The sequence below is a fragment of the Mesoplodon bidens genome, assembly GCF_964165515.1.
Source record: "Mesoplodon bidens genome assembly, chromosome: 5".
Lineage (NCBI taxonomy): Eukaryota > Metazoa > Chordata > Mammalia > Artiodactyla > Ziphiidae > Mesoplodon > Mesoplodon bidens.
Window position 1 is genome coordinate 79202725 of NC_138161.1, and position 13233 is coordinate 79215957.

At 42.0% G+C, this 13233-nt stretch overlaps 1 protein-coding gene across 11 annotated transcripts in view; it reads right to left on the minus strand.

Moving 5' to 3' along the window:
- Positions 1-6153: 6153 nt before the first annotated feature.
- B3GALNT1 (beta-1,3-N-acetylgalactosaminyltransferase 1 (Globoside blood group)) overlaps positions 6154-13233 on the minus strand; it is a 28900-nt gene continuing 21820 nt past the window's right edge. For 7 of the 11 annotated variants that reach the window (XM_081234304.1, XM_081234306.1, XM_081234311.1 and 4 more), the window contains 2 exons: positions 11410-11502; positions 6154-8734 (listed from right to left, as the gene is read on the minus strand). In XM_081234304.1, coding sequence (XP_081090430.1) covers positions 7705-8700 — 996 coding nt within the window. In that variant the 5' untranslated portion in view covers positions 8701-8734; positions 11410-11502 and the 3' untranslated portion in view covers positions 6154-7704. Of the gene's footprint in view, positions 8735-11409; positions 11503-12970; positions 13098-13233 lie in introns of all 11 variants that reach the window. The other 4 variants (XM_081234303.1, XM_081234309.1, XM_081234305.1 and 1 more) reach the window with 3 other exon arrangements.

Here is a 13233-nt window from a genome sequence, read left to right on the forward strand (position 1 = left end):
TCATCATCTGACTCTGAAGAGAATGAGAATTACTAACTCTCTTCATCGATGAGGAAATGGAGATCCAGAAAAAGCAAAGTACACTCCAGGTAAAGAGCTGAGATGAAGGCAGGTAGGCCAGCATGGGCCTGGGGTGCCTGAGAAACAAAGGGCAGAGTGGAGAAAGCTGGTATGCAAGGCATGGGGCAGAGGTTGAGGGGCACTGGGCTTCATTTGCAGTGTGAAACCATACTCCTGAAGCTACTGGATCCCCCAAATGTCAATCTTACTCCTTTATCCTCCAGGCCCACCTGGTACAGAGGTCAGCCTAGGGTTGGCATCCATAGGAATCCTTGCGGCTTCCTGTGAGGTCTGGTAGAAGGGAAGCCTGCAGAGCCTCAGGCCCACCAGCCTGGCCCTAGGCCGCCATGAAGAAGGAGAACTGGCCCTGGCGAAGGGCTTATCTGAATGTGGGCCTTTTCTGTTTCTGTAAAGTACTTCCCTTCCGTGAGCCCAAGACTCCAGCTCTGAAGCTTTCCTCAGGGATTACAGTCTTAGCCTTACTGACAATCCACCAAAAGTCCAATGTAAACTGTGGGCTTTCAGTGGTAACGATGTGTCACTGTGGTGACAGCCAGTGTAATAAATGTCCTGTCCTGATGGGGAATGTTGATGGTGGGGGAGGGACTGTGTACATGGGGGCAGAGAGTATATGGGAAATCTCTGTACCTTCCTTTCAATTTTGCTGTGAACTTAAAACTGCTCTAAAAAATGAAATGTATTTTTTAAGAAACATCTATTATCAAAATTTCCCAGATTTATATCTCCTAGTTGAGGGCAATGCTCAGACTTAGATTGCTTAGCCTTAATTCTAAATTCTTTGAGAGGAACTGCAATTGCCCAGTAGTGTCAAGTGGACCACAGGACTGTCGCCAGGGAGCTGGGATCTTAAGACAGGGAGAATCCTCATGGCTTGGGTCACAATGTACTAACCATGCAGACAGAGTTAGTGGATAAGACATTTCTCAGAAGTAGAAGTTTCTCAAGAAGGAGGTTGTTCAGCAGGCAAAGTAATAACTGCCTGTCTACTTGCTTTCAAAATGAAGGCTGAGAAATATAAAATTTAATTTCTTCTTATACAATACTTTTTATAATTTTACTGTTTTTATGTTAAGGTTCACTAAAGGAGAGAGAAGCAATGTGCAACATTTTTTAAAGATTCATATAAAAAGAGATTCAGTAACAAAGGTGAGGTTGTTACTTTCCTCCTCTTCATATTCATTGAGCTAAGAGACAGACTTGATTATCACTTGACCCTTGAACACCAAATTATTCATTTATGGCTTTTCAACAGTTTTTGTCCTGAAACCTTGAGACACTTCATTGTTAATAAAGTAATTATAGCAGCCTCGGGGCATGGAAGAACAGCAAGACCTGGGTGCTCTCCAGTCATTTCATTGTGAATTTACCAAAATCCAGAGATTTTCCATCTTCTCATTTACAAAGAGGGCAGAGTGAATGCGTTACCAACAGACTCTGAAACTACTTTTTGCCAAGTTCATAACACAGACCTTCTCGGATGATAGGCAGGCAGTAAACCATGAAAGGCAAAGAGATGTGGCCCTGACCTCTCTTCTCCCAAATGAGAAGACGCGGCTCCACAGGTGAGACAGGTACAGACTCCTCAGGGCTCCCTCCCACAGCCTCCTTCTCCCCGCTCTGCCCCCCGCAGGTGCAACTGCAGCCCCGCTGCCCGACACAGATGGCGGGCACCGACCAGAGAGGAGTGTCCACCGCGTCCCCGAGGGCTGCTCACAGGCGGGGCACCATCCCATAGCAGGATCCAAGCCAGAGCCTCAGAGCTCCCGGGTCACGAACCAGCTGTTTTCTCTTTGCCCCGGAGGAGAGTTTGATTCATCTCCTCACATCTCCCCACTCAGCATGGGCACAACGGCTCCGGTCACGGAAACTGTTCTTACGTCCCTGGAGTTAGGTTCCCCCAGCTGTAAGGAACTGACCACTGGACCCACGATATCCAAATGTGTGTGGTTACTTAACACCCAAAGGGTCTAGAAGAATGTGGGCCCAGGCTCACTGTCTCAGCCCACTGCCTTGGCCTTTAGGCTCATGGGATCACCATGGTAGTTGCAGATTCCAGCAGTGTAGGCAGAATATCTTATCAAGGAAAAGGAGGCGGGCCTCCCTGGTGGCTCAGTGGTTGAGAATCTGCCTGCTAATTAAGGGGACACAGGTTCGAGCCCTGGTCTGGGAGGATCCCACATGCCGTGGAGCAACTAGGCCTGTGAGCCACAACTACTGAGCCTCCGCGTCTGGAGCCTGTGCTCCGCAACAAGACAGGCTGCAATAGTGAGAGGCCTGCGCACTGCGATGAAGAGTGGCCCCTGCTTGCCACAACTAGAGAAAGTCCTCGCACAGAAACGAAGACGCAACACAGCAAATATAAATAAATTAATTAATAAACTCCTACCCCCAACATCTTTAAAAAAAAAAAGGAAAAGGAGGCTTTCTCCTTTTTTTCTTAATGAGGGAGGAACACAGGAGGACACAGGCAGACATCCCCCGTTAAACAGGAAGGAAGGGGCCAGGGCACAACCTTTAAAAGAATGACAAGAGCCTTTGAAGATATGACATAAACTGGCTAAAACTGACTAGGTCTGAGATGGCAGAAGATTTGACTCTCAGCAGACCTTGAGCCTCATTATGCACTCATTGTAACACACCAGCATATGCTAAATGACACACCATGACATCTCTGAGGCTGATCATCAAAGGCCAAAAAGTGGGTGGTGGCCCCAATCCTGGAAATCTCCTCCCCTTCCCCCAAATAGTTGGAATAATCCTCCCACTGTAGTCAGCCTATGAAATTACACAGCCCGCAAAAACTAACCTCAGGGCACTCTTACCTTTTGAGACAGTCTGCATTCCGTCTATGGAGTGTATTTCTCCCATGGCTGCTCTCACTTTCTGAGTCGACTCCATGCCCTGGGGTTGCTCTCAAGCCTTTTGAGATGGACCACATTCTGCCTATGGAATGTGTTCTCTCTGTAAATAAATCCACCTCTTACTTATCACTTCGTCTCTGAATTCTTTCTGCAATGAGACACAAAGAACCTGAGCTTCAGCAAGTCCTGACAAGAAGTGAGCAATTTTAACTAACAGTGGTTCAAGTCCCAATCAGAGTTGTGTGGTTTCACTTGGGGTCCCACTGGCAGGGACTGGTTAACAAGAGTCTGCTGTGGGAAAAAACGGGAGGGCGCAGAAGGGGCTGGTAGCTCAGCAGTGAGCCAGCCTTTGACCCCGTCCCCCCGCCACAGCCTTTTCCCACGACATCTTCTGACCCTGTTTTTTACCTTTACCTAAATGTGTTCATATATTGTTAAAACATTTATGTTATAAAAGTAATTCATCCGGGCCTCCCTGGTGGCGCAGTGGTTGAGAGTCCGCCTGCCGATGCAGGGGATACGGGTTCGTGCCCCGGTCTGGGAGGATCCCATATGCCGCGGAGCGGCTGGGCCCGTGAGCCATGGCCGCTGGGCCTGCGCGTCCGGAGCCTGTGCTCCGCAACGGGAGAGGCCACAACAGTGAGAGGCCCGCATACCGCAAAAAGAAAAAAAAAAAAAAAAAAAAAGTAATTCATCCTTGTTGTTGAGAATGAAGTAATAAAAGGTACTTCAAAGGGAGCAAAGTCATTGATAGGCAACTCCTGTTAACATGTTGGTATTTTTTTCTCCTCCTGCTTGTTTCTGTACGGTTTCTACAGGGAGAAGGGGGAAGAGTGTTATTTAAAACCTTCGCTGCAGCTGCTGCAGCCTTTCAAGAGAATGATGTTAACTCACCACGAGGGGCCTTGATTTTTCATCTGGGAAATGTCTCAAAGGGGGTTCTTTAAGGGGGAAATGTAAGTAGCGCTAACCTCCACCCTCCCTCCCACGTGGTCTAAAGGGTGAGAGTAAAACATAAAAAGGGCTAAGTTGGCAGACATTTTAGACATTATTCATTGAAATATAAAGGAAGGGTAAGGCTTGCAAATGCGAAGAAAGGGTCACATGTGAGGAGAGACTATCTAAGTGCAAGTTTTGTGCTTCCATCACTTACCTTAAATACAGAGCAATGGTATCCATCCTTGTTGGGCCCTCCTTTGACTTTACAAGACCCATGAGTCGGCTCTTCCCTTGGGCACAAATTCTGCCAAGGGACTGCCCACTCAAAACTGCCTCTTGGCTTTCGGGGCCCATTTCCCACGCTTGCTTCCATCTCCTACCAACACACCCATCAACACACGTCACCTGTTTTGACTCCTTAAAGGTTTGGTCCTATATTAACTATATGTGGGATAATCAAGCAGCTGATGGAGACTGTGAGAGGGTTCTAATAGCTCACACAAAATCCAGAGGGGCTGGCTTAATGTAAAGATTAATCCCCAGTGGATTAAAAGAACCCCAAAGACGTCAGATGGGCCTGCCACATTTCTCATACTCACCCTTCCCCTCTCTCCCTCCATCCTGCACTAAATGCCTACCAGACGCCAAGAGAAAAGAGCTTTATCCCCAACCTCACACTCAGAAATACTGTAATAAACAGCTCAGCTCTGGCTGTTCTTCATCTGGTGAGTTGATGGGGACGTGATAATGCCAAGGCCATTTAGCGTAGAGCTAGGGAAAGATTAAGGAAGGTGAAAGGGCAGCCCTCTCAGGGAAGGGCTCAAAGCACCAGCTCCAAGTAAACCAGAAAACCTCTGATGCACTGGGGCCGGCCTCAGAGTCCAGGTCCCTGAGCCCCTTCTCCCTTTCACACACTAGGTGTGGCAGATTACTGTACCCAACTATTCCTTGCCCACCCTGTAAAAGAACAAAATATTCCTGGCTGCCAAAAAATGACTTGCACTACTTCCTGTGAGACCAAATCCCTGCCCCACCCTGCCACGGACACTGGGCTTTGCATGGGCTTTGCTTTGGTCAGTAGATATAGATGCTAGTGTTTCCACCAGCTCTTTTTCCTCTCCCTCTACAAGAATGGCATGTTCCAAACAGGCGGTGCCCTTCAGCTGGGACCCTGAGGTGAGAAGATACACACAGTAGTAGCCAAAGCTGGTAACCAGTGGCGTGTGGTGTGGATGAAAAGAACACATGGCTGTTGTCAACCTGAGATATGGGAGCTGTTCTTGCAGCATAATCTGGTAAAGGCTAACATGCTGGGGTCACAGACTCAATGCTTACAGGCAAGCAAAGTAAATGAGTGAGGCAGAGAGCAGGTAAGACCATGGGGATGTGGCAGGGCTGTGGATGGCAGAAAAGAAGCAGCCTAAGGTTAGGCTCTGTATTAAACTCCGTTACCAGTTAAAATAAAAGGTGCTATTGATGTGGTTAAACATCAGAGGCCAAGATTTTAATAACACAGCTGGCTAATACTACTTGAAAGCAAACATGAAGTTAAACACAAAAAATATAACGACCCAACCTCAATGTTTTTCATAATCATTTAACTCTTTAGAGGTCTCTTAAGTGCCAATCTGTAGTTAAAAAGGAACAATCTTCTAAAACTGGCAATTATGCACATTTTACTGTTTTTTGTCTCATCTTAAAGTGAAGTTATCTTTTATTTTAAAAGTTCTCCCTCTGTAAATTATTTCTTAGCTTCCCAAACACCAATATAAAGTTACAAAAATTTGATCAAATCTAATCCTACCACAAAAATACCCACCATCTGTGCCTTTTTTTTTTTTTTTTTTTTTTTGCGGTACGCGGGCCTCTCACTGTTGTGGCCTCTCCCGTTGCGGAGCACAGGCTCTGGACGCACAGGCTGAGCGGCCATGGCTTACGGGCCTAGCCGCTCCGCGGCATGTGGGATCTTCCCAGACCGGGGCACAAACCCATGTCTCCTGCATCGGCAGGTGGACTCTCAACCACTGCACCACCAGGGAAGCCCCCATCTGTGTCTTAAAGAAAGTGACACTCCCGGGGGGTGGGTGGTGGTGGTGGGATGAATTGGGAGACTGGGATTGACATGTATACATTAATATGTATAAAACAGATAACTAATAAGAACCTGCTGTATAAAAATAAATAAAATTCAAAAAAAAAAAAAAGAAAGAAAGTGACTCCCGTATGGATGGGAATTAGCAAGGGCATAGATGGATTCCACAGAGTATTTCATTTAATTGATTTTATTGTAACTGGATCAGGTCTGAGAGGAGGGAAAAGGGAATAGCCTTGTTATAAAGAATCAAACATTATAATGTTTCTAATTGAAATTAAGCTTTTCTTATAGGAGAATTATAAATATATGAGTATTACAAGAGCTGACTATATATTTTCAAGTTCATATTTTCTGCCAACAGATTTGATCTTTCACCATCATGTAGTCCAGAAAAAAGGAACCACTTGTCCCGTATCAGGCATAATGGGAAATTGCACAATCCCAAGAATACAGGGGCAAGGAGTGCTTCTCTTGGACCAACTAGCAGGTCAAAGCTGACCTACATCACCACTCCTATGAAAAAACGTGCTTCTTCATGACATGAAAATCAGACTTGATTTTAGACCACATAGTAGGGCTTTCCTCTTGATGTGAAACTAATAACAATAGCAGCAGTGGGGTTTTTTTTTTCCTTTTTATTCTCAAACTGATTGTTAATGAGAAAAAACACGGAGCAGTTAACAATGCAACTTGAATCTTTAGTCTTCTCTTTCCAGCTCAAGCACTGAAATATGACACTCTTTTCATAATATTCTGGCCATCACGTTCTCTCTTTTCTTTTTGGCTTCAGAGTCCTTTCCAAAAGGAAACATGCTGCCTGGCACTCTACATTACTCCTAATTTCCAGGTGGAACAATGAGACAGATGAAGTGACATCTAAAAACACCAGGGATTATATTTTTAAAAACAAGACAATAATTCAGATCTTCTTGCTTTAATTCTTCTCTATATTACCACGAAGAAATATTTATCAAAGTTCAAGAGATTACTGATATGGAATAATGACCAATATCTACACATTAATGGAGCTATTCATAATAAACTCATCAGTGAACTGGAAAAGAAGTTTAAATATAAAGAGTGATTTTTCACTATTCTGTTTATACAGTATTGAAACAACCATAACAATCAAACACCCATAAAAGTGCAAAACTTTAAGTAACATTAAATAATAATCGATAACTGAAATACTGCAACATCCTGAAGTATCTTCCAAATGACCAAAAAGAGATGAAATTTTGTTCAGTATAACTTCAGCTGTTTTACACACAATTATATATTTAAAAAAACTGTAATCCATGTAAGATATACACAAAACCCTGAACTGACTAGATTGTTCAATGAATAATACTCCACACTGCTTTGTTGTTATGGACAAATGAGCTTATAATTCAATGAAACCCATTTAAGAAGTTTTAATCTATAGAATGACATTCAAATTGTTTGGTCCTATGAGTTTTATTAACAAAAACCTCCCATTCCTTTATAAGATGTTTAATTCCTCTGAATATCATCTTTAAAAGGCCTGACTTGATTGTTGTCAAAATAAACCACAGGTCAAGTACAACCCTCCAGTCTCCAGCCTATATAGCCTCTTCATGAGTTTCAGTTCCGTGTAAGCCACACAGTGACCTTCCCATGAGTTTTCCATTGGAGCTTTCATAGTCTAACTTTAACGTTTTCCACAAAGTACCCCTCCCTTCTCTAGGCTTTGGGTAGAATGTCAAATTAATAATGGCATGTGGTGTTCCTTAGCATAACCTGCCAAAATGTGATAATTTCCTTGGAAGAAAAGCCATGGGCTGCAATCACGCGTCTGAGTTGACAGACATCCAAATGGATCCTATATAAAAAGAAAAGGTTGGTGTCTTCCGGAATATGAATGTCCACTTTTAATAAATTCAAACAGATCCCAACATAAACATCTTCAAACTTGATGGGTTTTACGTGACTCATCATTTCATAGATTCTTGGCACCAAATCTCTGGACATTATGTAACCCAACCCACTGCAGTAGGGAGGAAACACCTTGAAGGGATACTCCTGGTATGAAATATGGGTTTTTTGGTAAAATCCTCTATAAGAATAATTATCAATTAGAGGATAACCTGTGAAAAACTTCTCTGAGTGGTTTAAATTTAAAAGATACTTCACTAAATTGCCAGTATTGATGAAAACATCAGTGTCTGTCTTCATGATGTACCTGGCGTTGGGGCAAAACTCAGTTACCCACCTAAATGCCATAATCGTTTTCAAGGTCAGGTTATTGTACGTGTCTAAAAAATCCTGTCGTATTATGTCGCCATAAAGGAGGTGTTCATCCTCTAAGGATAATGCTAACACTTTGTCTTCCCTTTCAGCCTGTTGGCCTAATAAGAAAAATGTAAGAACCTCATATCCCCACCAAGACTTCTTTTCACCCCAAGTAACTCTAATGGCCTGCCTGGCTTTCACATCTGAGGGGCGTGAGGTCACCAGGATGACCAGAAATGGGTTTTGATGAGAGCAGTTCGAATGCTCTCGAAGTGTGAAGCGGAAGTCTTGTCTGTAAATGGGCTCATACTCATAGAAGTACATCCAGTTCACGCGTTCTATCACATTGTAGTGGGGAAGACTGAGGTACCACATCACCAGGAAGCTCAGGAGCGACAGCAGCAGGAGGCTCCATTTCAGGGATCTCAGTGACATCCTACCCGGAAGAGTGGTCAGGAGTCCTGGGGCCATTCACAGCAACTCAGGAGCACACGAGCCTCGGGTTCTGGAAGATTTATCAAAGACCTGCTTAGTATGCCACCACCCAAAACACATTTTCAAATGATACCTGATCATCTACTTAAGGAAAAAGAGGTGGGAGAACAAAAGCTCCAAAGCAAAACCAAAAATCCTGAATTAATCTACTTAACTTCATTTAACTAGAAGCAAACGGATACCAACAACCAAAAGTATATTTCAGCTTTTTACATCAAGACCAATGTTAAAAACATATCCTCAATTACTTGAGGAAAATTAATACTTCTTGTTTGACATAACTGTTGAAATAATTCTTTACTTCTTTTTCATAATGGTAAAGAAGAGAAGCAGTTTGCTTTATTTTTTACTGTAGATTTATTTTGTAACTCCCCCATTACTCATCTTTTTCTGTCCCTCTGGATATCCAGAATAAAATCATTAATGCAAAGAGATATTATCAGCAACATGTCCAAATAAACCAAGGGTCTTTCTCAGCTGTGTGATCTGATGTGAATTCTAGCAAATCCGGAGTAAGAAAAACCCAATAGCTACAATTATTCACGGTGACCTGCTTGATATGGGATGAGATAAACGTGGAGATGCTTCCCCTGAAAGGTGAGGCCTCTAAACACAAGAAGGATAACCATCTCTGGAGTTTTCAAATGCACAAGACTATGAAACAGCTTTTACCTGCCCAAAATACCACCCCAGCCCCCTTTCTACCTCATTAGCTGAACTCAATGCTCAGTTTGGACAGCAAGTGCTTAAATTAAAGGCCTGCCCATAGTATGAGTTTTTGTGTGTTTCCCATTCTAATTCCACTCCCATCTAATCTAATCTAACTTCCCTGTTCAGAAATCCTGCACCAGATCAGAATCATGGGATGGAACCTCCTAAAACACTTGCTTTTACAGGGAACTTCTAGCTGAGACAAGAAAACTGAGCTAGGAGACACGGCGCATTCACGGTCGCAGCCTCAGCTCTGCTTTGGATCCCAAGGATAAGGTTGGTTTACAATTCGGGATCCCACAGGGCTTTCCTGGTGCCATGATCATGGGCCTCAGTCCAAAGACATTCATGTATTAAGTGTTTACTAGAACTTCAACATCCACAGACTGCACCAGGCACTAAGGAGGCCAAAGGAAGAAGGAAATGGGAGGAGTGCAAATCCCAAGGCAACACGTAAACATGTCACAGCAATATAGTACAGACTGTTTATGTCAAATGCTAAGGAACTTCAGAATGAGGGACAGATCAACAACATAAGGGGCAGGCTGAGGAAGCTTCTGACCATGGCCTTTCACCCACAATCAACTGGGGGAGAGATCCTGGGAACCCAGAATTTGCTATGGAGGGCATACATTAATGTCATTATATGGAAAGGCTAGTCTACCAAGGGTTCTACCTTGGGGCAATTTTAGGTCTTTGGACACACAGTTCTTCTGCCTCTTAATACATACAAAAATGACAGGATCTCAAGACTCTTTGTCCTTTCCCTCTGGCCATATCTTACCTGCCCTGATTACTTCTTGCTACAATATCCTTTCCTACCTCTAATGTTTTTTATATTTTAAGTCACACAGTACAATGGAATGTTTCGGCAAACTCTCTAGTCCAGTTTCATGTATATGTGTCTTGCCTTTCCACTTACATTCTATGACCTTGTCAGAAAGAACATTTTTCTTTTGACAAGAGTACAAGACAGAGACCTACAGCAAGAGTGCAATGAACACTGACCTGTCTGATATGCTATTTCTATTTGTATAAACATAAAATGTAGGTCTACCCATCCCACCCCCGTCCTCCTTTCTCCCCCTTACTAGCCTTACACAGCTAGCTCCCAGAAAAACCTGAAACAGAATAGACCTAGAACGAGAATTATGGAAGGAATTAATATCTTCTTACACTTTCTTCACCTGGCTACTAGACACAGCACAACCCTAGGGAGTTCCATCTAATCTCAGCCATCGATGACCTGTACATTTATTACAACTGTTATCAAATGGCAGTTTTACGTCTCATTCTAACAAATTGGCACACTATAACAAATTTCGGACAAATGGAAGGAAAGCATCCTGAGTAAGAGGCTTCATGTACAACTGCACACAGGCAATGAAGGCCCGGCTACTCTTCAATAATGGGAAGAATTCAAAAACAGCAAATCTTACTATAAAAGTTATCCTATGTGCATTCTACAAGCCACAGTTCATAAATATGAAATTGTGTCTGTAGTTATGAGGTCTACTGCTTATGGGCCTACGAAGAAAATAAAGTAGCAGCAAAAAGAAGAGGAACTATCTATTCCAAAAGTGGGGGAAGGTCTTTCAAGGATTGGCTGGAACAGACATCAGGTTACCCACAACACAGGTGGCTCCAAAGGCAGAGACCAGAGCCCACACCGAGCTCTGTCCTTTGCCAACCAGGGAGAGCTATGGGTATGTTATTTACCTCTGGAAGCCTCAGTTTCCTCATTTCTACAGAATGAAGATGTTAATACAGTGTGAATTAACAGATGGCCCGTGTCAGGTATGCAACAAACAGAGGCTGTCATCGTGAGCCGTGTTCTACCCTTTGCAGCTATTCCATCCTGTTTATGTTCACTAAATTGATTTTTATTGTCAAAAGGGATTATCCTAAAGAAATAACCTTGATGAATTCTTACTTGATGAATGTTTCAAAGCATCAAAAGATTTTATTTCTTACCTTCTTGATTTATTTCTTCTGAGTGAAAGACCTTCAATTTCATCAACTGAACATTCAGTAGCAAGTAGTAGTCAAAAATAGTGCTTGAAACTTCTGTAAGATATGTAAGAAACTTAACAGCAACTACTTATGGGTCAGGGAATTAGACGTCAAAGAGGGGAAGGGAACCCCCTTCCCCATTCCAATTTCTTTCTGAACATATGCTGAAATAAAACGTTAAAAAAGCCCACGAATCCACGGAGTTCAGAGAGCTCATGGGTTCATCATGGAAGAAGAGCACTTGGTATTCAAGACGTAAAACCTCTAAGTCCTCACGTCAGATGGTGTCTTATGACATGCTACCACAGTTCCACTTCCCTGGATAAAGAACTCAGGCTCACTAAAAGAAGTGAAACACGAAACTTCTAAGAGACACTCTGCTGGTATCCTCTCTTTAATTCTCTGTTCCAAACACATACACAGAAGGTAACCCTGACATGAGACTGTCAACTACCACTTCCCAATCCACTCCCTCCCCTTTGAACCTCTATCTCTACTTACAAATACCCAAGACACATTAGTAAACTGAAAACTATGAAGCACATCTCAATTCCTGCCACATTTTAGGATGCTCATATATTGATTTTCATCAGTCAAATTTAAAAACCAGGATAGGAGGTGACAAACAGGAAGGCACTGATATGTATCACTCCTTATACCAAAAACACTCCAAATGGATTAAAGATTCAAATGGGAGAAAAATAAACTGCTAGGAGCACAGACACACAAAAAATACAAATGAACATTTAACAATTTTGAAGTGGGAAAGAACTTATAGTTATCCCATCTAAGGAAACAACCCAGAACTCATAAAGGAAATTTTGATCAAATAAAAATTTCAGAAAGTTCTTGAACAAGGTTGAAAAGCAAAAAAAAACGTAATAAAAAGCACAAACAAGGTTAAAAGATTAAAACAAAAAAACAGGGAAAAAATATCTAAGATATTTATAATAATTTATAAGCCAAATAAGAGTTCATACAGCTTAATAAGAAATAGATGAATGCAAAAAGAGAATAAACAGCCAAAGAGGAAGTTCTCAAAAGAATTACAAATGATCGATAAAACAAGAAAAGATATTCAAACTCACAAGTAAGCAGAGATATTGACAAAAATCTCAAACTAGAAAATTAAGGGGGAAAAATGACAATACTTTGTGTGACGAAAAGAAGCATTCTTGTGCACTTTTTGGAGAGATTTATTAAACATGTATCAAAAACTTGAATGTGCACACTCTTTGACCAATATCACTGCTAGCAATTTATCTTAAAGAAATAATCAGGCAACTGTGCATAATTTATAATATAAAAAATTATTTTAAAGTCTCCCAATAGGAAATTGGTTAAACAAAATTATGATACATCCATACAACAGTATACATTTATTCATTATATGCAATGATGCTTAGCTATATTCTCTTGATATATATTACTTAGTGAAAAATGCAGTAGCAAAATTGCATATGTAGTATGATTCCTTTTGAAAGATGAAAAGACAAGTTTCCATAAATCCACATAGCCATACATGCAGAGCAAGATGTCTGGAAGGATGTGTCCCAATATGTCAATGGTTTCAATTCGGTGGACTTCCTGGAAGATTTCTTTCTTTCTTTTTTTAATCATTTGGATTTTCCACACTGTTTGTGTATTGTCTTTGTAAATAGATAAAAACAAAGTAAAAAAAATTGGACTTCATGCTTGCGTATCTCAAAGTTCCACTGAATGGTAGTAACCCTAAGCTAGCAGTTAGGATCCCAAGTTTCACCTTATCTCAGCTCTTCTCCCAAG